The following is a 23,866-nucleotide window of genomic DNA, read 5'->3' on the forward strand; positions in this document are numbered from 1 at the left end:
TTGTTTTAGTCCACTAACTACCACTGGTATTAACTAGACTGGGGCTTTGTTTTAGTCCACTAACTACCACTGGTATTAACTAGACTGGGCTTTGGTCCACTAACTACCACTGGTATTAACTAGACTGGGGCCTTTGTTTTAGTCCACTAACTACCACTGGTATTAACTAGACTGGGGCTTTGTTTTAGTCCACTAACTACCACTGGTATTAACTAGACTGGGGCTTTGTTTTGTTTTAAGACTGGGGCCACTAACTACCACTGGTATTAACTAGACTGGGGCTTTGTTTTAGTCCACTAACTACCACTGGTATTAACTAGACTGGGGCTTTGTTTTAGTCCACTAACTACCACTGGTATTAACTAGACTGGGGCTTTGTTTTAGTCCACTAACTACCACTGGTATTAACTAGACTGGGGCTTTGTTTTAGTCCACTAACTACCACTGGTATTAACTAGACTGGGGCTTTGGGGCTAACTACCACTGGTATTTTTTACTGGGGCTTTGTTTTAGTCCACTAACTACCACTGGTATTAACTACTGGGGCTTTGTTTTAGTCCACTAACTACCACTGGTATTAACTAGACTGGGGCATTGTTTTAGTCCACTAACTACCACTGGTATTAACTAGACTGGGGCTTTGTTTTAGTCACTACCTACCACTGGTATTAACTAGACTGGGGCTAACTACCACTGGTATTAACTAGACTGGGGCTTTGTTTTTTTTAACTACCATGTATTAACTAGACTGGGGCTTTGTTTTGAATGAAGATATCCTCAGCTGCTGCATGATTCTGGGATTGCAGTCTTTGTATCTGTGTGTGTGTGTGTGTGTGTGTGTGTGTGTGTGTGTGTGTGTGTGTGTGTGTGTGTGTGTGTGTGTGTGTGCGCGCGTATGCGTATGCGTATGCGTGTGTGTGTGTGTGGACTTAGTTAGTGCTTTGAGAGATATGGTTGGCCTACAGGCCTGGAGAAATCACACTCTGCATGACTGCTTCGGCTTTTACAGTTATTAAAACACACACACACACACACACGCTGCTGCAAAGGTTATTCGATTCAGGGGATTAAACTCGATATCAGTGCTTCACCTGTGGGAATCCCTTACTGACAGAGTTGGCTGGCGTGATATTCAGCAGACATGGCATGCATACATATGAGTACACGCATACATGATCGGATTCGTTTAGAATGGGTGTACTGTATGTACATGATCGGATTCGTTTAGAATGGGTGTACTGTATGTACATGATCGGATTTGTTTAAAACCGATGTACTGTATGTACATGATCGGATTCGTTTAGAACGGATGTACTGTATGTACATGATCGGATTAGTTTAGAATGGATGTACTGTATGTACATGATCGGATTCTTTTAGAATGGATGTATGGACATGTCGGATTGTTTAGAATGGATGTACTGTATCATGATTAGTTTAGAATGGATGTACTGTATGTACATGATCGGATTCTTTTAGAATGGATGTACAGTATGGACATGATCGGATTAGTTTAGAATGGATGTACTGTATGTACATGATCGGATTCGTTTAAAATGGATGTACTGTATGTACATGATCGGATTCGTTTAAAATGGATGTACTGTATGTACATGATCGGATTCGTTTAAAATGGATGTACTGTATGTACATGATCGGATTCGTTTAAAATGGATGTACTGTATGTACATGATCGGATTCTTTTAAAATGGTATGGACATGATCGGATTAGTTTAGAATGGATGATATGTACATGATCGGATTCGTTTAAAATGGATGTACTGTATGTACATGATCGGATTCGTTTAAAATGGATGTACTGTATGTACATGATCGGAGTCGTTTAAAATGGATGTACTGTATGTACATGATCGGATTAGTTTAGAATGGATGTACTGTATGTACATGATCAGATTCTTTTAGAATGGATGTACAGTATGGACATGATCGGATTAGTTTAGAATGGATGTACTGTATGTACATGATCGGATTCGTTTAAAATGGATGTACTGTATGTACATGATCGGATTCGTTTAAAATGGATGTACTGTATGTACATGATCAGATTCGTTTAAAATTGATAAACATTCATGATCAGATTAGTTTATCTATCTGTTACTTAAATAAACAACTACAAACCCAACTCTCTGTTCAAGACGTTGTCCTCTCTCCCTCATTAAACTAGTGACATTAAAATTGTGCGTCAGAACGTTCTAGCCAAACGTCTGGAAACAATTTTATCCAAACTAGTTCATCCTGATCGAACAGGTTTTGTGTAACATAAACGTGGCATCAGACAATATGACACGTCTCCTTCGTCGATATACATTACGACTGATGTACCATAACCCTGTGTAGTCCTGGCAAATAATGGGGAGAAGGCCTTTGACCGTCTCCAATGGTCCTACTGTTGGTATACTATGGAACGTATGGGATTCGTAAAAATGAATATGACTATGTTAAAAACATTGAATAGTAACCCCTCTGCGATGGTCTTGACTGGTAACCACATTCTCCTCACAGAGAAAGAAGAACTTGCGACAGAGAACTCGTCCAGCCTCCTATTGGTCCTATCATTGGAGCCTTTAGCTCAATTTTTTTTTTACCTGGGGCGGCAGGGTAGCCTAGTGGTTAGAGTAGTAACCGGAAGGTTGCAAGTTCAAATCCCCTAGCTGACAAGGTACAAATCTGTCATTCTATCCCTGAACAGGCAGTTAACCCACTGTTCCTAGGCCGTCATTGAAAATAAGAATTTGTTCTTAACTGACTTGCCTAGTTAAATAAAGGTCAAAAATTTAAAAAAGGACATGGACGACGAAATCTCATTATATGTAAATACCATATTATTGCACCTTGCCAATGTACCACAATCCCTTCCTAATGTATTACGTATATTCAGACAATTCAGCAGTATATCACATTTTATGATGAACTTCATTAAATCGTCTTTGCTCCTGCTTAATAAAAGCTATATAAAAGCTCTGTTGAATCAAAGATACCAATTGTGACCCGTTTTCAATACCTGGACATTGACATTTTTTCACTCTCTAGATACAATTGTTTTCGTAGAACTACAAACATGTCAAATCTGCTATTACAGCAGACCACTACAGATGGTTTAATCTAACGATCACTTTATCAAGGTTGAATTTCGATGGTCAAAATGAATGTCTTGCCTAGACTACATATATATATATATATATATATATATATATATATATATATTCATACTAGACTACATAGCTTTGTTAGCATGCTCTCTTCAGCGTACTGAGAAAAGATTTGAAGTTCAGTCTTGAATTGTATATGGAAAGGGAAACGTCCCAGAATGAAAATGACTCCAGCAACCCAAAGATTTTGGGTGTTTTGATTGGTAGTTAGTCTATCCAGCTATCTGTACTTGTTAGTAATCATGGTGGGATATGCAGGGCGGGTGCCCAGGGGCCCTGACCTCCAAGGGGGGCCACATTGATAGTGTTATTCATTCTCACTCAGATATCATAATAACATGACACGAGTCATGGCAAAATGTGGAGAATTGCAGGAAATTTACTTTAAAACAAAATGTTTTCTCTCCGCCCTCCATGCAAATCTCGATAGGGCCTCTAAAAGGCTGTGTCTGTGTGTAGAAGTTCATCCTTTGACTGTAGAATCAAGATTCTCATGTTCTGAGAGTCTTTAGGTGGCTTTTGGCAAACTCCAAGTGGGGTGTCATGTACCTTTTACTGAGGAGTGGCTTCCGTCTGGCCACTCTACCATAAAGGCCTGATTGGTGGAGTGCTGCAGAGATGGTTGTCCTTCTGGAAGGTTCTCTCATCTCCACAGAGGAACTCTATAGCTCTGTGAGCATCAGGTTCTTTGTCATCTCCCTGACCAAGGCCCTTCTCCCCCGATTGCCACCAACAAACTAGGTCTGTGCTGGTTTGTTGAAGGAGCTCAGGTTTGCTGGGCGGTCAGCTCTAGGAAGAGTCTTGCTGGTTCCAAAGTATTTCAATTTAAGAATGATGGAGGCCACTGTGTTCTTGGGGACCTTCAATGCTGCAGAAATGTTTTGGTACCCTTCCCCAAATCTGTGTCTCAACATAGTCCTGTCTCGGGGACTTGATTTGTGCTCTGACATTCACTGTCAACACCTAGACAGGTGTGTGCCTTTCCAAATCATGTCCAATTAATTGAATTGACCACAGATGGACTCCGATCAAGTTGTAGAAACATCTCAAGGATGATCAATGGAAACAGGATGCACCTGAACTCAATTTAGAGTCTCATAGCAAAGGGTCTGAATACTTATATAAATAAGATATTGCTGTTTTGTATTTTTAATACATTTACAAAAAATATCTAATATCCTGTTTTCGCTTTGTAATTAAGTACTCTTGTGCTGAGGATGTATTTATTTTTCATCTATTTTAGAATACGGCTGTCATGTAACAACATGTGGAAAAGGTAAAGTGGTCTGAATCCTTTCCAAAGGCTCTGCACGTCTAGTATGTGCTTAGAGGATGTTAAGAGTCAGATATTATTTCATTTGAGTTGTGTGTTTAGAAAAACGGATTCAAAAAGGGCTCTTTGTCTGTCACAGTAGGCGCACCCTATCGGTTTGAGGTTAGAACCCTATGGGTTAGAACCCTATCGGTTAGAACCCTATCGGTTTGAGGTTAGAACCCTATCGGTTAGAACCCTATCGGTTTGAGGTTAGAACCCTATCGGTTTGAGTTTAGAACCCTTTTGGTTCCAGTTTAGAACCCTATCTATTTGAGGTTAGAACCCTTTTGGTTCCAGTTTAGAACCCTTTTGGTAAGAGGTTAGAACCCTTTTGTTTCCAGTTTAGAACCCTTTTGGTAAGAGGTTAGAACCCTTTTGGTTCCAGGTTAGAACCGTTTTGGTTCCAGGTTAGAACCCTTTTGGGTTCCATGTATAACACTGGCTAATACATGAAACCCCAAAAGGTTCTACCTGGAATCAAAAAGGGTTCTCCTATTGGGAAGAGCTGAAGAACCTTTTTGGTGTAAGACAGCACCCTTTTTCTAATAGTGTAGGTGGTACGGAACAGTTTACTGAGTTGAAATACAACAGTGTCTACTCTCTAATTGCTCCCATGGGACTTGGCATGTCTCTCTCTCTCTCCCTGTCTCTCTCTCTCTGTCTCTCGCTCTCCCTGTCTCTCTCTCTGTCTCTCTATCTCTCTGTCTGTCTGTCTGTCTGTCTGTCTGTCTGTCTGTCTGTCTGTCTGTCTGTCTGTCTGTCTGTCTGTCTGTCTGTCTGTCTGTCTGTCTGTCTGTCTGTCTGTCTGTCTACTTTCTCTGTCTGTCTGTCTCTCTTCTCTCTCTCTCTTTCTATTTCTCTCTCTGTCTGTCTGTCTGTCTGTCTCTTTCTCTCTGTCTGTTTCTAGCTCTCCCCCTCTGTCTGTCTGTCTGTCTGTCTGTCTGTCTGTCTGTCTGTCTGTCTGTCTGTCTGTCTGTCTGTCTGTCTGTCTGTCTGTCTGTCTGTCTGTCTGTCTGTCTGTCTGTCTGTCTGTCTGTCTGTCTGTCTGTCTGTCTGTCTGTCTACCTCTCTTTCTCTTTCTACTTTCTCTGTCTGTCTGTCTGTCTCTCCTCTCTCTCTCTCTCTCTCTCTCTCTGTCTATCTCTATTTCTCTCTCTCTGTCTGTCTGTCTGTCTCTCTTTCTCTCTTTCTCTCTGTCTGTTTACCTTAGCTCCTCCCCCTCTGTCTGTCTGTCTGTCTGTCTGTCTGTCTGTCTGTCTGTCTGTCTGTCTGTCTGTCTGTCTGTCTGTCTGTCTGTCTGTCTGTCTGTCTCTCTCTCTCTCTCTCTGTCTGTCTCTTTCCCCCTCTGTCTGTCTGTCTGTCTCTCTCGCTCTCTCTGTCTGTCTCTCTCTCTGTCTCACCATCTCACTCTCTCTTGTGCTCTCTCTCTGTCTATCTGTCTCTCCTCTCTCTCTCTCCTCTCTCCCTCTGTCTCCCCTCTCTCTCCCTGTCTGTCTCTCTTTCTCTCTTTCTCTCTGTCTTTCCTTAGCTCTCCCCCTCTGTCTCTGTCCTCTCTGTCTGTCCTGTCTGTCTGTCTCTCTCTCTCTCTCCCCCTCTCTCCCCCTCTTTCCCCCTCTCTCGCTCTCTCTCGCTCTCTCTCTCTCTCTCTCTCCCCATCTCACTCTCTCTTGTCTCTCTCCCTCTATCTCCTCCCTCACTCTCTCTCTCCCCTCGCTCCCCCTCTCTCCCCCTCTCTCTCTCACCTTCTCTCTCTCTCTCTCCCTCTCGCTCTTCCCCTCTCTCTCTCTCTCGCTCTCTCTCTCTCTCTCTCCCTCTCTCTCTCTCTCTCGCCCTCCCTCAAGATACTCTGTGTACACTGCTGCCCTCTTACTGTGGGTTTTACTGTGGGCGCCGGTTGTCAGGGGAAAGCAAACACTCTCACTCTCTCTCTCACACACACTGAACACACACACACACACACACTGAACACACACACACTGAACACACACACACACTGAACACACACACACACTGAACACACACACACACACACACACACACACACTGAACACACACACACTGAACACACACACACACTGAACACACACACACACTGAACACACACTGAACTCACACACACACTGAACACAAACACACTTCAACCAATGTGCAGACTGTGGAAATCGAGACAGAGCAGTGGCTTTGGGTCCTGGATTATGACTGGCAGCCATCACCCCCAAGGAGTTGATCCTCCTTTTAGCAGAACTTCAAAGGCTAGAGATGACATCAGTGAGGGATGAGAGGGATGATACAGGTGGAGGAGAGGAAGTAACCTTTTACCTCTCTATCTGTGGACATATTCATTCAGTTTACCTTAGCTCCTCCCCCTCTGTGTGTCTCTCTCTCTCTCTCCCCCCTCTCTCTCTCGCTCCCCCCTCTCTCTCTCTCTCGCTCTCGCTCTCTCCCCCTCTCTCTCTCCCTCCCTCTCTCTCTCTCTCTCTCTCTCTCGCTCTCGCTCTCTCGTTTCAATAGTTTACCTGAAATCGTTTGATACTGGTATTGATGCCAGTGATTTAATTTGTAATATGTGTATACAGTGCCTTGCGAAAGTTCGGCCCCCTTGAACTTTGCAACCTTTTGCCACATTTCAGGGTTCAAACATAAAGATATAAAACTGTATTTTTTTGTGAAGAATCAACAACAAGTGGGACACAATCATGAAGTGGAACGACATTTATTGGATATTTCAAACTTTTTTAACAAATCAAAAACTGAAAAATTGGTCGTTCCACTTCATGATTGTGTCCCACTTGTTGTTGATTCTTCACAAAAAAATACATTTTTATATCTTTATGTTTGAAGCCTGAAATGTGGCAAAGGTCATAAAAGTTCAAGGGGGCAATCTTTGCAAGGCACTGTATATTCAACATGTTCAGTGATATGTTTTGTAGTTCATATCTGTGAGTGTTTTTTCTGTCTAGGATCCTGAGCCTATTACAGTTTTTCTCAATTGCTAAAACACAATTTCTGAAACCTTGCTCCATTTCCTGAAAACATTAAACACAAAACCTCATCTTCAAGCACTATTTACATAACCTCTGACTCCTCTTGCAAAATGAAACATTCGCCTCAAAACATTTTTACCTGTGTTCAAAATCAAACACTGCTCTCAAATCATAAACAAAGTGATCAAAATGATATACACTCTCCAGCAGTCAGTAAACAATACACCGAAAAATAGAAAACACATTGTTCAAAACATACAATTCTCAGGGAGAAGTACATTTTTAAATCTAAAAAAATATTTCATATTTTTCCGTCATTGTCTTTTGATGAACGAAAACATGTTCTATCATAGTAGCTCAACATTGATCAGAAATTACTACTCTGCTTTGCTCTTTGCAATTTAGTTTTCTGTTCTTCCTCCTCTTTGTACCCCTATTTTTACAGTACTGTACCCTGCATCTCACAAACTTGTCCTTTGTCTCTGTGATACTGTAATTCGTGTTCTTTGTTGATATGAACCTGCAACCAGTCAAAATATATTGAGCAGTCAGTACTGTTAATAAATGGAAAGCACAATGTTCAGGGCCATACAATTCATCCATTGTACAGTATACAGCCTACAATGCACTGTACTACAGTATCCATTCTCAGACCTTCTCCTTCCCACCTTCAACAACCTGTTTGCTCTCTGAACTGGCTTATATTGGTTGTGTCGCATCATTTGAAACAGGTTAAATCAATTTTGAGTGGTTGTGTTCAATCAATGACATATGTTCTCTATTTGTATTTGATTGTTGCCACTTGTGTTTACCAGTATGGATGACATGTGCATTAGAGTACAGAATGTGTTTAGAGTTTTGCTGAAAAGTCTAAGTGAGATCTGCAAATTGTGTTTTATCATGTGAAATGGTTTAAGGTATTGACAACAGACTGCATAATTAGCTAAATGAGTCCAGGCAACTGAGAACTTTGTTCAGCCAATGGGTTTTTAGTGTTTTAGCAATTGAGAAAAACTGCTATGTGTATTGTAATGCCTATACCTGTGTGTTGCTGTGTATTGCGTCCAGGTGGAAACAAGCTGAAGGAGCAGCAGTTCCGCCTGGACTGGTCCTGGATCTCTCTGGATAGAGAGCACTACGTTGTGGACGAGCAGGACACGTTCCTGGACGTGGTCCTCAAACGACGAGGGTATCTGGGAGAAACTTCCTTCATAGGTGAGTGGGGAGTGGGTTTAGTGTAGTGGGGGCGTGTTTAGTGTAGTGGGGGCGTGTTTAGTGTAGTGGGGGCGTGTTTAGTGTAGTGGGGGCGTGTTTAGTGTAGTGGGGGCGTGTTTAGTGTAGTGGCGGGGGGGCGTGTTTAGTGTAGTGGGGGCGTGTTTAGTGTAGTGGCGGGGGGGGGCGTGTTTAGTGTAGTGGCGGGCGTGTTTAGTGTAGTGGCGGGGGGGGTGTTTAGTGTAGTGGGGGCGTGTTTAGTGTAGTGGGGGCGTGTTTAGTGTAGTGGGGGGGGGGCGTGTTTGTTTGCATGTTGTTTGCATGTTGTTTGCATGTTGTTTGCATGTTGTTTGCGTGTGTCACGGCAGATTTCCTCCTCTTCCTCTGAAGAGGTGAAACAAGGATCGGACCAATACACAGCGTGGTAGGTGTCCATGTTTTAATAGGAAAACTCAAAGTCAACACAACTACAAAACAATAAATGTGTTAGTGGGGGGGTGAGAAAGTTTCAGAGGCCACAACAAAACATGCCAACCTCTCACCATTACAGATAACAGAGAAGGTTAGCATTTTTTATGGGGTATGATCTTTGTAACCAGCTCACTCATCATCATTCTTGATTCATTTCATTGTTATCCACAATCATGGTAGCATCCATATTTAATTAAAAAATAATGTAACCTTTATTTAACTGGGCAAGTCAGTTAAGAACAAATTCTTACGGCCTACATGAATGTAGAAGTGTTGAGAAACATCTTCTATTCTTACTGTATGTGTGTTTTCTAGGAGGAAGGTTCTTACTGTGGAGTGGGTATCTCTAGGGCATACATGAAAGCCTGGTCCCTGACTCCCCATCTCTCAGCGGATTGAGTGTGATGTGAACACCTGGTTATCTTCGATCCAACACACCCACACACAAACACAGCCCAGAGACCTCGGGCTCAGACTCAGTCCATCAACACTGACAGACAGACAGACAAAGAGACAGAGAGACAGAGACAGAGACAGAGACACAGAGAGAGAGAGAGAGAGAGAGAGAGAGACAGAGAGACAGAGACCGACAGACAGAGAGAGAGAGAGATAGAGACAGAGAGAGACAGAGAGACAGAGACAGACAGACAGAGAGAGAGAGAGATAGAGACAGAGACAGAGAGAGAGAGAGGGACAGAGAGGGACAGAGAGGGACAGAGACAGAGAGACAGAGAGACAGAGAGACAGACAGACAGACAGACAGACAGACTAAATCATTATATTCTATAAATTGTGAATAATATAGGCTGTGACTTACTTAAAATTAAACTAAAAATACCTTTTTCGGCTCATTAGTCTACAGTGCCTTTTTTAAATTCATTTTTAGAAACATGAGTTTGGCCAGAGTCTGTGGCTTCAGGCTCATGTGATGCTGCCTGGAGAGCAGGTCAGCAACAGAGAAAACCCTCTCAGCTCTTACAGAGCCACTGGGGATGCTAAACACCCTTCGGGCCGGGCCACTGGGGATGCTAAACACCCTTCGGGCCGGGCTGGGCAGAGATGTAGAGTTGTTTTTTTAGTTGTTTTTTCATATGTAGGCCTAAAGGATTTTATGTAAAATAACCCGATCTGAACAGAAAGCTCCTTGAAAGAGGGAATATACCAGGCCTATTGGGACAAAGTCAATGGTGTCCTTTTGTATAGATAATAGAACAAAAAATGAAGGAAACTTTTAAGAGATCAGAGTTTTATTTATAAATACTTTGCTACAATAACACACTTAGCTAGCTACCCTGCTCGTTCCTTTCTGTTAGCATGTACTGTAGTAAGTACATCATACTGCTTTCAGGATACGTGTCTTTTCAGATTCCACAATGATTCTTTAGTTGTGGACATTACGTCACCACGCTCCCTCTCTTCCTCTTGGTCCTCCTCTTTTCTAAGTCACCTTGATTTACCACCTGGGTGTTTTATCAGCTTCTTTATGAAAATATTTAGCCAACTCCACGACAGTAGATAAAAGAAGGGGATAAAGCAGCACTCAAGTCACCTGCTCGGCATGCTGGGTAGGCACACATTGGGCTTGTGAAAAGAGCACTACTGGCGGGTGAGAACTGCCTGTGTCCAGGTGTCTTAATGACAGGTATTATAGTGTTATTTACCTGTGTCCAGGTGTCTTAAAAACCTCTTGAAACTAGGGGGCACTATTTTTATTTTTGGAAAAATAATGTCCCCAAAGTAAACAGCCTATTTCTCAGGACCAGATGCTAGAATATGCATACAATTGACAGCTTAGGATAGAAAACACTCTAAAGTTTCCAAAACTGTAAAAATATTGTCTGTGAGTATAACAGAACTGATATTGCAGGCGAAACCCTGAGGAAAATCCAATCAGGAAGTGCCTCTTATTTTGAAACCGTTGTGTTCCTATGCATCCCTATTGGCCATTGAAAGGGATATCAACCAGATTCCTTTTTCTATGTATTCCCTAAGATGTCTACAGCCTTCAGACGTAGTTTCACGCCTTTATGTTGAAGAATGAGCGTAAACGACTACATTGCGTAAGTGGCCAGCTGAGGGCTCTCAGAGTGATTCTTGCGTAAAAGACAGAGGTAGTCATTTTTCCTCTTGCTCCTACTGAAAAGCCAATTGTCCCGTTTGATATATTATCGAATAGATATTTGAAAAACACCTTGAGGATTGATTATAAAAAACGTTTGCCATGTTTCTGTCGATATTATGGATATAATTTGGAATTTTTTTCGCCGTTGTCGTGACCGCTATTTCCGGTGGATTTCTCAACATAACGTGACCAACAAACGGAGGTATTTTGGGTATAAAAATAATCTTTATGGAACAAAAGGAACATTTGCTGTCTAACTGGGAGTCTCGTGAGTGAAAACATCGGAAGATCATCAAAGGAAAACAATGAATTTGATTGCTTTTCTGATTTTCGTGACCAAGCTTCCTGCTGCTAGCTGGACATAATGCTATACTAGGCTATCGATAAACTTACACAAACACTTGTCTTGCTTTGGCTGTAAAGAATCATTTCAAAATCTGAGATGACAGGGTGATTAACAAAAGGCTAAGCTGTGTTTCGCTATATTTCACTTGTGATTTCATGTATATGAATATTTTCTAGTAATATTTTTTGACCGTTGCGCTATGCTAATTAGTGTAGTTGATGACAATTCTCTCGGATCCGGGATGGGTAATTCCAAGAGGTTAATGACAGGTATTAGAGTGTTATTTACCTGTGTCCAGGTGTCTTAATGACAGGTATTATAGTGTTATTTACCTGTGTCCAGGTGTCTTAATGACAGGTATTATAGTGTAATTTACCGGAAACAACTGGTTTCAACAACAAACTAGGTTGGTGCTGGAATGTTAAAGGAGAGGTTAGAGGCAACAACTGGTTTCAACAACAAACTAGGTTGGTGCTGGTATGTTAAAGGAGAGGTTAGAGGCAGCAACTGGTTTCAACAACAAACTAGGTTGGTGCTGGTATGTTAAAGGAGAGGTTAGAGGCAGCAACTGGTTTCAACAACAAACTAGGTTGGTGCTGGAATGTTAAAGGAGAGGTTAGAGGCAACAACTGGTTTCAACAACAAACTAGGTTGGTACTGGTATGTTAAAGGAGAGGTTAGAGACAACAACTGGTTTCAACAACAAACTAGGTTGGTGCTGGAATGTTAAAGGAGAGGTTAGAGGCAACAACTGGTTTCAACAACAAACTAGGTTGGTGCTGGTATGTTAAAGGAGAGGTTAGAGTTAACAACTGGTTTCAACAACAAACTAGGTTGGTGCTGGTATGTTAAAGGAGAGGTTAGAGTTAACAACTGGTTTCAACAACAAACTAGGTTGGTGCTGGAATGTTAAAGGAGAGGTTAGAGGCAACAACTGGTTTCAACAACAAACTAGGTTGGTGCTGGAATGTTAAAGGAGAGGTTAGAGACAGCAACTGGTTTCAACAACAAACTAGGTTGGTGCTGGAATGTTAAAGGAGAGGTTAGAGACAGCAACTGGTTTCAACAACAAACTAGTTTGGTGCTGGAATGTTAATAAAAAGTTTGAGATTTTGGCAATGAAGCCCCTTTTTTTCTTACCCGGAGTCAGATGAACTCATCTGATAAATAAAAAACACAGGAACATTTTTACAAGAATTCAGCCATTTTTCCATTCGTGAGTTTTATTTTCAGAATCAAAAATATGTACACATAGGAATCGTTTTCTTATTTTATTTTCAGAACCACTGCCAAATACTTTACTCACATTTTCTGTCCGTGATGGGTTCATATTCCCGAAGGAGCCTGTCATAAAATTGGATCTAGTAGCCCAACCTGGTCTCAGAGCATTTCATATTATTCTGTACGTAAATCCGAGACACTCCTTTTTGTAGGATATGTTACGTTTCTTATGGTATGTATTAATTTGTGGATGTCCATCACCCATTTCGTATGGTAAGTTTCGAATAACAATTGGTAATATATGTTACGAATTTGCAAAACCATACAATAAGTTATGATTTAGAAAAACGTACAATATGTTACACATTTTCAAAACATATGATATGGTAATGAATTCTAGCTAGGTGGCTAACGTTAGGGGTTAAGTTAAAGGGTTAAGGCTATGGGAAGCGTTAGCTAACATGCTAAGTAGTTGAACAGTTGCTAATTAATAAAACATTCTGAAGATGACCGTGATGAGTTTCAAACTGGCAACCTTTGGATTGTTAGTAGTTTGCATTGTATGCCAACCAATCAAGCCATACCAACTAACCACCTTCCTTTTGTTTTTACTTTAAGTAACCATCTGTCTAATGTAACCATACCAACTAACCACCTTCCTTTTGTTTTTACTTTAAGTAACCATCTGTCTAATGTAACCATACCAACTAACCACCTTCCTTTTGTTTTTACTTTTAAGTAACCATCTGCCTAATATAACCATACCAACTAACCACCTTCCTTTTGTTTTTACTTTAAGTAACCATCTGTCTAATGTAACCATACCAACTAACCACCTTCCTTTTGTTTTTACTTTAAGTAACCATCTGTCTAATGTAACCATACCAACTAACCACCTTCCTTTTGTTTTTACTTTTAAGTAACCATCTGCCTAATATAACCATACCAACTAACCACCTTCCTTTTGTTTTTACTTTAAGTAACCATCTGTCTAATGTAACCATACCAACTAACCACCTTCCTTTTGTTTTTACTTTAAGTAACCATCTGTCTAATGTAACCATACCAACTAACGACCTTCCTTTTGTTTTTACTTTAAGTAACCATCTGTCTAATGTAACCATACCAACTAACCACCTTCCTTTTGCTTTTACTCTAAGTAACCATCTGTCTAATGTAACCATACCAACTAACCACCTTCCTTTTGTTTTTAATTTAAGTAACCATCTGTCTAATGTAACCATACCAACTAACCACCTTCCTTTTGTTTTTACTCTAAGTAACCATCTGTCTAATGTAACCATACCAACTAACCACCTTCCTTTTGTTTTTACTTTAAGTAACCATACCAACTAACCACCTTCCTTTTGTTTTTACTTTAAGAAACCATACCAACTAACCACCTTCCTTTTGTTTTTACTTTAAGTAACTATCTGTCTAATGTAACCATACCAACTAACCACCTTCCTTTTGTTTTTACTTTAAGTAACCATACCAACTAACCACCTTCCTTTTGTTTTTACTTTAAGAAACCATACCAACTAACCACCTTCCTTTTGTTTTTACTTTAAGTAACCATCTGTCTAATGTAACCATACCAACTAACCACCTTCCTTTTGTTTTTACTTTAAGTAACCATCTGTCTAATGTAACCATACCAACTAACCACCTTCCTTTTGTTTTTACTTTAAGTAACCATCTGTCTAATGTAACCATACCAACTAACCACCTTCCTTTTGTTTTTACTTTAAGTAACCATCTGTCTAATGTAACCATACCAAACGTAGCACACTTGTTTTTACTTTAAGTAACCATCTATCTAATGTAACCATACCAACTAACCACCTTCCTTTTGTTTTTACTTTAAGTAACCATCTATCTAATGTAACCATACCAACTAACCACCTTCCTTTTGTTTTTACTTTAAGTAACCATCTGTCTAATGTAACCATACCAACTAACCACCTTCCTTTTGTTTTTACTTTAAGTTACCATCTGTCTAATGTAACCATACCAACTAACCACCTTCCTTTTGTTTTTACTTTAAGTAACCATCTGTCTAATGTAACCATACCAAACGTAACACACTTGTGAGTGTCTCGGATTTACGTACAGTATAATACAAAATGCTCTGAGACCAGGGTGAGTAGCCTATTAGATATAGGCTATATGTCTTCCATGGTTTGAAATCCCATAGGTGTGCGTGGTTTATAATGCAGGCCTACAGTCAACCTTTTACATTGAAGTAGACCTATGTGTGTTACTGCAGGTATTGGTATTATACTAACCACCTTCCTTTTTTTTAATAGACTGTCCTAGAAAATGTTTCAAATTTGGTGGGCAGTCAATCATATTTAGGTTGGGTGGGGAGAGTTGATGCAAAACATTGTTGATTTCAAATGTTCTGCTGACAGGTCCACGATAATTTTCCATTGTTTTCTTGTTCGGAAATGTACAATCCTTTACCAGATACAGCATCAATTACACCTAAAGTTTAAAATATTCTGCCAACACAGTAAATATATTGTTTATAGTTTATGTCCAATATTTGACCGTATGAGTAGGCTACAGTATTGCTGTGCGATTAGCAACATCATTGTCTATTTAATCGCAGAGCCTATACCAAGGCAGGACATGGACACCCAATAATCTATTGATGAAAATCAATCAGTATTTTGTATAGAAGTGTGTTCTCTCTAGCATTTAGCCTAGTTTTAAAATGTTTCAAATATACAGTCAATATTGCCGAATTCACGGCACAAGCACTTTTGTTTTATAGGCGGAATGCGTTTCGGGTTTGAAAGTAACTGCACAATATCTCAACATTCCGTCTGGCACAATGCCAATAGTTCCAAATGATACTGCATAAATAAAGGGTGTTATTGTCACTGTAAAAGGTGAATGGAGGGTGTTTTTGGAGGCAGAGTTTTAATGACAGGTCTCAATTATAACGGGACAAAATGAGTACGTTTGGTATGAGCCAAGTTAATCAATCTCAATATTTTTATAGGTGTTCAGACTTTTCAGAAATGGCGCAAAGCAGAAATGTAGTGTAACATGTAAACAACGGTTTTAATGAGGCCCCTTTGACATAACATCACCACATCAACACACCTGGACACCTGGACACCTGGACACCTGGACACAGGCAGTTTGACATAACATCACCACATCAACACACCTGGACACCTGGACACCTGGACAGCTGGACACAGGCAGTTTGACATAACATCACCACATCAACACACCTGGACACCTGGACACCTGGACACAGGCAGTTTGACATAACATCACCACATCAACACACCTGGACACCTGGACACAGGCAGTTTGACATAACATCACCACATCAACACACCTGGACACCTGGACACCTGGACACCTGGACACAGGCAGTTTGACATATCACCACATCAACACACCTGGACACCTGGACACCTGGACACAGGCAGTTTGACATAACATCACCACATCAACACACCTGGACACCTGGACACCTGGACACCTGGACACAGGCAGTTTGACATAACATCACCACATCAACACACCTGGACACCTGGACACCTGGACACCTGGACACAGGCAGTTTGACATAACATCACCACATCACCACACCTGGACACCTGGACACCTGGACACCTGGACACAGGCAGTTTGACATAACATCACCACATCAACACACCTGGACACCTGGACACCTGGACACCTGGACACAGGCAGTTTGACATAACATCACCACATCAACACACCTGGACACCTGGACACCTGGACACAGGCAGTTTGACATAACATCACCACATCACCACACCTGGACACCTGGACACCTGGACACCTGGACACAGGCAGTTTGACATAACATCACCACATCAACACACCTGGACACCTGGCCACCTGGACACCTGGACACAGGCAGTTTGACATAACATCACCACATCAACACACCTGGACACCTGGACACCTGGACACAGGCAGTTTGACATAACATCACCACATCAACACACCTGGACACCTGGACACAGGCAGTTTGACATAACATCACCACATCAACACACCTGGACACCTGGACACCTGGACACCTGGACACATGCAGTTTGACATATCACCACATCAACACACCTGGACACCTGGACACCTGGACACAGGCAGTTTGACATAACATCACCACATCAACACACCTGGACACCTGGACACCTGGACACAGGCAGTTTGACATATCACCACATCAACACACCTGGACACCTGGACACCTGGACACAGGCAGTTTGACAAAACATCACCACATCAACACACCTGGACACCTGGACACCTGGACACAGGCAGTTTGACATAACAGCACCACATCAACACACCTGGACACCTGGACACCTGGACACCTGGACACAGGCAGTTTGACATAACATCACCACATCACCACACCTGGACACCTGGACACCTGGACACAGGCAGTTTGACATAACATCACCACATCAACACACCTGGACACCTGGACACCTGGACACAGGCAGTTTGACATAACATCACCACATCAACACACCTGGACACCTGGACACCTGGACACAGGCAGTTTGACATAACATCACCACATCACCACACCTGGACACCTGGACACCTGGACACAGGCAGTTTGACATAACATCACCACATCAACACACCTGGACACCTGGACACCTGGACACAGGCAGTTTGACATAACAGCACCACATCAACACACCTGGACACCTGGACACAGGCAGTTTGACATAACATCACCACATCAACACACCTGGACACCTGGACACCTGGACACCTGGACACAGGCAGTTTGACATAACATCACCACATCACCACACCTGGACACCTGGACACCTGGACACAGGCAGTTTGACATAACATCACCACATCAACACACCTGGACACCTGGACACCTGGACACCTGGACACAGGCAGTTTGACATAACATCACTACATCAACACACCTGGACACCTGGACACCTGGACACCTGGACACAGGCAGTTTGACATAACATCACCACATCAACACACCTGGACACCTGGACACAGGCAGTTTGACATAACATCACCACATCACCACATCAACACACCTGGACACCTGGACACCTGGACACCTGGACACAGGCAGTTTGACATAACATCACCACATCAACACACCTGGACACCTGGACACCTGGACACAGGCAGTTTGACATAACATCACCACATCAACACACCTGGACACCTGGACACCTGGACAGAGGCAGTTTGACATAACATCACCACATCAACACACCTGGACACCTGGACACCTGGACACCTGGACACAGGCAGTTTGACATAACATCACCACATCAACACACCTGGACACCTGGACACCTGGACACCTGGACACCTGGACACAGGCAGTTTGACATAACATCACCACATCAACACACCTGGACACCTGGACACCTGGACACCTGGACACAGGCAGTTTGACATAACATCACCACATCAACACACCTGGACACCTGGACACCTGGACACCTGGACACCTGGACACCTGGACACAGGCAGTTTGACATAACATACCTGTCCAGTTCTAAGCTGGTAACCTCTGTGATCACTAGTGGTCGTCCTAACCTTATTACCACTCACAGTGCACCTGTCTTCCCTGTCTTAGCACCTGTCTATACCTGATTTCCCTGCCATAGCACCTGTCTACACCTGATTTCCCTGCCCTAGCACCTGTCTATACCTGATTTCCCTGCCCTAGCACCTGTCTACACCTGATTTCCCTGCCCTAGCACCTGTCTACACCTGATTTCCCTGCCCTAGCACCTGTCTACACCTAAATTCCCTGCCCTAGCACCTGTCTACACCTACATTCCCTGCCCTAGCACCTGTCTATACCTGATTCCCTGCCCTAGCACCTGTCTATACCTGATTTCCCTGCCCTAGCACCTGTCTACACCTGATTTCCCTGCCCTAGCACCTGTCTATACCTGATTTCCCTAACCTAGCACCTGTCTATACCTGATTTCCCTGCCCTAGCACCAGTCAGCACCTGTCTATACCTGATTTCCCTGCCCTAGCACCAGTCAGCACCTGTCTACACCTGATTTCCCTGCCCTAGCAACAGTCAGCACCTGTCTACACCTGATTTCCCTGCCCTAGCACCTGTCTACACCTGATTTCCCTGTCTTCAGCTGTCTACAACTGTCTACAACTGTCTTCACCTGTCTTCCCTGTCTTCACCTGTCTACAACTGTCTTCCCTGTCTTCACTGTCTTCCCTGTCTTCACCTGTCTACAACTGTCTTCCCTGTCTTCACTGTCTTCCCTGTCTTCACCTGTCTACAACTGTCTTCCCTGTCTTCACCTGTCTTCCCTGTCTTCACCTGTCTTCACCTGTCTTCACCTGTCTTCACCTGTCTTCCTGTCTTCCCTGTCTTCACCTGTCTTCACCTGTTTTCCCTGTCTTCACCTGTCTTCCCTGTCTTCACCTGTCTACAACTGTCTTCCCTGTCTTCACCTGTCTTCACCTGTCTTCACCTGTCTTCCCCTGTCTTCCCCTGTCTTCCCTGTCTTCCCTGTCTTCCCCTGTCTTCCCTGTCTACACCTGATGGTGACAGGTGTCACTCCTATCATCACCCAGACTGCAGAGAGGAAATAAACACTCCTATCATCACCCAGACTGTAGAGAGAATAAACACTCCTATCATCACCCAGACTGTAGAGAGAATAAACACTCCTATCATCACCCAGACTGTAGAGGAAATAAACACTCCTATCATCACCCAGACTGCAGAGAGGTAATAAACACTCCTATCATCACCCAGACTGTAGAGGAAATAAACACTCCTATCATCACCCAGACTGTAAAGAGGTAATAAACACTCCTATCATCACCCAGACTGTAGAGGAAATAAACACTCCTATCATCACCCAGACTGTAAAGAGGTAATAAACACTCCTATCATCACCCAGACTGCAGAGAGGAAATAAACACTCCTATCATCACCCAGACTGCAGAGGGGAAATAAACACTCCTATCATCACCCAGACTGCAGAGGGGAAATAAACACTCCTATCATCACCCAGACTGTAGAGAGGTAATAAACACTCCTATCATCACCCAGACTGCAGAGGGGGAATAAACACTCCTATCATCACCCAGACTGCAGAGGAAATAAACACTCCTATCATCACCCAGACTGTAGAGGAAATAAACACTCCTATCATCACTCAGATTGTAGAGAGGTAATAAACACGCATATCATCACCCAGACTGTAGAGAGAATAAACACTCCTATCATCACCCAGACTGTAGAGAGAATAAACACTCCTATCATCACCCAGACTGCAGAGAGGAAATAAACACTCCTATCATCACCCAGACTGTAGAGAGAATAAACACTCCTATCATCACCCAGACTGCAGAGAGGAAATAGTCTGGTTAGTCTGGAGCAGCCTGAGGGACTGTAACTTTCCGTGGTTGGTATTCTTGCGCATGGGCGTATGTGTTTGGTGTTCTTGCGCGTGGGTGTCTGTGTTTGGTGTTCTTGCTCGTGGGCGTATGTGTTTGTAGTTGTTTGCGTACATTTGGTGAGTATCTTAAATTGTCCTACAGCAATTGTCCCCCGTAATAAAATTAAAATAACTTAGTTTACCTTTTGTGAGCTAACTCTGGACTTTCCCTTAAAAAGTAAAAAAATTCCCTGTCCTACGGTCAGTTAGGATCAACACTTCATTTTAAGAATGTGAAAGGCCGAAACATTTCTGCTTTTAGCTTTTAGTATGGTTCTTCAAAGAACCATCCCATCTATGGTTCCTCAGATACCCTAAAATGGTTCCCCATATGGCATCGCTCTCAACAACCTTATTTGGTTCCAACTTGCACCTTTATTTTTAAGACTGTAATCCACCTCCCCTGAACCCTTTCTACTTCCCCTCCTCCCTCTCGTCCCCTTCTCCTCCCTCTCATCCCCTTCTCCTCTCCTCCTCCCTCTCGTCCCCTTCTACTTCCCCTCCTCCCTCTCATCCCCTTCTCCTCCTCCCTCTCGTCCCCTTCTACTTCCCCTCCTCCCTCTCATCCCCTTCTCCTCTCCTCCCTCTCATCCCCTTCTCCTCCCCTCCTAACCTCTCATCCCCTTCTCCTCCCCTCCTCCTCCCCTCCTTCCTCTCATCCCTCTCGTCCCCTTCTCCTCCCATCCTCCCTCCTGTCCCCTTCTCCTCCCCTCCTCCCTCTCGTCCCCTTCTCCTCTCCTCCGCCTGTCTGAGGTGTGCTAACGGTGGGAAGAGACCCCCCAATGAGAGATAAATGGAACAGAGAGCGAGATGGAACACGAGAGAGCGAGATGGAATGGAGAGAAGAAATCTCATTCTTCCGTTTCTCTCCTTTCATTACTCAAGGCCTATTTCTTTGAAGCACTTTCTCTTTTTTTTCTGTTCCCATTTCAGTTCATTTGTTGTATTTCTGTTATTCTCTCCCTTCCCTGCGGAGCTTGAAGGGGACGTGAGGGTGAACTTGGTGTGAAAGCTCATTTTCTTCCTAAAGTACAATACTCTAGTTCTCTTAATAATAGCTTCTGATACTGTATAGGGTTACTCTCATGTCTATATCTCTGTGGTCCTTTCTGTGGTCCTCTGTAACTCAGTTGGTTGAGCATGGCGCTCCAGGATAGTGGGTTGTATATCAGGGACCACCCATATGTCTGCTAAATGGCATATATTATGATTATTTTATTATTATTGTTATTATTATTATTGTTATTATTGTTATTATTATTATTATTATTATTATTATTGTTATTATTATTATTGTTATTATTATTATTATTATTATTGTTATTATTATTATTGTTATTATTATTATTATTATTATTGTTATTATTATTATTATTATTATTATTATTGTTGTTATTATTAGTATTGTTATTATTGTTATTATTATTATTGTTATTATTGTTATTATAATTACTGTTGTTATTATTATAATTGTTATTATTATTATTGTTATTATTGTTATTATTATTATTGTTATTATTGTTATTATTATTATTGTTATTATTGTTATTATTGTTATTATTATTATTATTATTATTATTATTATTATTATTGTTATTATTATTATTATTATTATTATTATTATTATTATTGTTATTATTATTGTTATTATTATTATTATTATTATTGTTATTATTATTATTATTATTATTATTATTGTTATTATTGTTGTTATTATTATTATTATTATTATTATTATTATTATTATTGTTATTATTATTATTATTATTATTATTGTTATTATTATTGTTATTATTATTGTTATTATTATTGTTATTATTATTGTTATTATTATTGTTATTATTATTGTTATTATTATTGTTATTATTATTATTATTATTATTGTTATTATTATTATTATTATTATTATTATTATTATTATTGTTATTATTATGATTATGGTTATGATTATTATTATTATTATTATTATTATTATTATTATTATTATTATTGTTATTATTATTATTATTGTCTGTGTTATTATTGTTGTTATTATTATTATTATTGTTATTATTATTGTTATTCATTTTGTATTATTTTGTTGTTATTTCTAGAGCCTGTGATAGTCTATAGGGTGATGTTTTTCTAGCCGTTAAGTCTTTGTAGCTTGGCCATGTTCAGGGTCTGTTCTTCTATATACAATCAGCCTTCTGCTAATGCTTGTTCATGTTGAGGGTATGCTCTACTTTATAAACTGGGTGGAGAGAGACTTGTCCGAAAGCCGCTCTTGCATTATCTTGGCTGTCTGCTTCGGGTCGTTGTCCTTTTGGAATGCAAACCTTCGCCCCAGTCTGAGGTCCTGAGTGCTTTAAAAAAAACTTCGCCCCAGTCTGAAGTCCTGAGTGCTTTAAAAAAACCTTCGCCCCTCTGAGGTCCTGAGTGCTATAATTTTTTTTTTTCCCCAGTCTGAGGTCCTGAGTGCTTTAAAAAAACCTTTGCCCCAGTCTGAGGTCCTCAGTGCTTTAAAAAAAACTTTGCCCCAGTCTGAGGTCCTGAGTGCTTTAAAAAAACCTTCGCCCCAGTCTGAGGTCCTGAGTGCTTTAAAAAAAAACAGAAATACCTTAATTACATAAGTATTCAGACCCTTTGCTATCATGTTTCCATTGATCAACCTTGAGATATTTCTACAACTTGATTGGAGTCCATCTGTGGTAAATTCAATTGATTGGACATGATTTGGAAAGGCACACACCTGTCTGTATAAGGTCCCACAGTTGACAGGGCATGTCAGAGCAAAAACCAAGCCATGAGGTCGAAGGAATTGTCTGTAGAGCTCCGAGACATGATTGTGTCGAGGCACAGATCTGGGGGAGGGAAGGTTTCAGAGAACACAGCGGCCCCCATCATTCTTAAACTGAAGAGGTTTGGAACCACCAGGACTCTTCCTAGAGCTGGCCACCCGGTCAAACAGAGCATTCTGGGGAGAAGGGCCTTGGTCAGGGAGGTGTCAAAGAACCCAATGGTCACTTTGACAGAGCTCCAGAGTTCCTCTGTGGAGATGTGAGAACCTTCCAGAAGGACAACCATCTCTGCAGCACTCCACCAACCAGGCCTTTATTGTAGAGTGGCCAGACGGAAGCCACTCCACCAACCAGGCCTATATGGTAGAGTGGCCAGACGGATGCCACTCCACCAACCAGGCCTATATGGTAGAGTGGCCAGACGGAAGCCACTCCACCAACCAGGCCTATATGTTAGAGTGGCCAGACAGAAGCCACTCCACCAACCAGGCCTTTATGGTAGAGTGGCCAGACGGAAGCCATTCCACCAATCAGGCCTTTATGGTAGAGTGGCCAGATGGAAGCCACTCCACCAACCAGGCCTATATGTTAGAGTGGCCAGACAGAAGCCACTCCACCAACCAGGCCTTTATGGTAGAGTGGCCAGACGGAAGCCATTCCACCAATCAGGCCTTTATGGTAGAGTGGCCAGATGGAAGCCTCTCCCCCAATCAGGCCTTTATGGTAGAGTGGCCAGATGGAAGCCTCTCCACCAATCAGGCCTT

The 23,866-nt window shown here is 41.9% G+C and overlaps 1 protein-coding gene across 1 annotated transcript in view; it reads left to right on the forward strand.

Annotated features, from left to right (window-relative positions):
- Positions 1-23,866, forward strand: part of frem2a (FRAS1 related extracellular matrix 2a) — a 323,263-nt gene that overhangs the window by 110,961 nt on the left and 188,436 nt on the right. Inside the window, 1 exon segment of the mRNA XM_065005059.1 lies at positions 8,538-8,684. Coding sequence (XP_064861131.1) covers positions 8,538-8,684 — 147 coding nt within the window.

This window comes from Oncorhynchus nerka, linkage group LG19 (genome assembly GCF_034236695.1).
Source record: "Oncorhynchus nerka isolate Pitt River linkage group LG19, Oner_Uvic_2.0, whole genome shotgun sequence".
Taxonomy (NCBI): Eukaryota; Metazoa; Chordata; class Actinopteri; order Salmoniformes; family Salmonidae; genus Oncorhynchus; species Oncorhynchus nerka.